The sequence below is a fragment of the Lottia gigantea genome (assembly GCF_000327385.1).
Source record: "Lottia gigantea unplaced genomic scaffold LOTGIsca_63, whole genome shotgun sequence".
In the NCBI taxonomy this organism is placed as follows: domain Eukaryota; kingdom Metazoa; phylum Mollusca; class Gastropoda; family Lottiidae; genus Lottia; species Lottia gigantea.
The window spans coordinates 936,028-937,417 of NW_008710145.1; the positions used below are offsets into that span (position 1 = coordinate 936,028).

Below are 1,390 nucleotides of genomic sequence, written 5' to 3' on the forward strand. Positions count from 1 at the left end.
TCCTTTGGTTATATTGTCCAAACTTGAACAATTAGCATTTTTCTGACATAAACTGAGCAAAACTTTTCATTGAAAGAGACTTTTATTTCTTTCCAAACATAAAAATAACAATTGTAGAGATATTAACAGTAATTCGAGCAATAATAATATATATGAACAATTGAAATAACACATAGTATAAAATAATAACAAGAGAATTAACAGTCAAAATATCACAGATCTGCTTATCAGTAAATTGTGTAACAACACCTAATCGTTTTCACAAAACCAAGCAATTTAATAGGGCGACCGAATGACTCGTCGAGATCTTGTTCGCTTTTCTCCGGCTGTCCACGACTTTGATCGGACACGAAAATGGCGTAAGTCTTTTGAGTGATCTTCGTGTAACATTGGTAGGTAAGCTTGAGGATTACATTGAACCTGGATAAGAAAAGAAAAGAAAATTAAACACGACGTTTTTCAAACATTCTTGACCGATTGCTACTTTTGTGGGAAAATGATAATAAATATTTTTGGTAAAAACGCTGTTTGACAACGAGACATACCTTGTTGTGTTGATAAAATGCTTTGTATCCTCCGTCTAAAAGATAAATTTCGGGAAAGTTAAGCTCTGGATATCTGTGGCTATTTTGTTTGCGATCCATACTTCGAAGAAACCTCATTCTGTAAAATAAAAGATAATTTTGTTAAAGAAGACATACATAGTCTGCTTGTTGCTCCCTGTTTCTCTTTGTAAAGATATCAACTCAAGGCTTCTCAATTTGAAGTCAGTTAATACTTACAGCTTAGGTCCTCTGTGTGACGAAAATTCACAGTGGAATATCAAAATATCGTTCTTTGTGGAATGAAGACGACTTTCCATGAAGGTTTGGATTCCTTGCTCAGTGTAGATGTTTATAGCACCTTGAATGTGACCGCCTTGATATTCGTATGGATAACGACAATCAATAATGGTAAAATTTGAAGAACTGTCGAAAAGACTGGACATTGTTGACGAATCTATAGTTGGTAGATCAGTATGCTTCCCAGACATAGTTGGCAAGCTGTGTGTAGAGCTGGCGTCACCGATCAAACCGAGGTCACATGCTTCCATTCGTTCCAGAGCTTTCATAACAAAGTCTTGATTATCTACCGACATTCTTTTCTTTGGAGATGTTGCGAAATCTTCGTCATCGGCAACTGCTTTCCGCTTGCAGGAAAACAGTCGTTTTCTGGATATTGTGGTTGTAAAACATTTCTTCCTGTACGATGATGTTTCCGGAGAGCTGCCGAATCCACTGTCACTGGAGCCTTCGTTATCATCGAAGAAGCTCAGTTTAGTTGATGGTAAGTACTATAAAAAAAGATCGTGTTTTATGTAGGGGGATGACCTAGAATATCAGACATGTTA

The 1,390-nt window shown here is 36.5% G+C and overlaps 1 protein-coding gene across 1 annotated transcript; it reads right to left on the minus strand.

The window, feature by feature from the left end:
• Positions 1-276: 276 nt before the first annotated feature.
• Positions 277-1,093, minus strand: LOTGIDRAFT_129085 (hypothetical protein; the record flags this gene model as incomplete). The annotated part of the gene is made up of 3 exons (XM_009064523.1): positions 277-420; positions 546-663; positions 783-1,093. 3 exons carry the CDS (start codon positions 1,091-1,093, stop codon positions 277-279), a joined length of 573 nt encoding a protein of 190 aa, XP_009062771.1.
• Between the last annotated feature and the right edge of the window lie 297 nt (positions 1,094-1,390).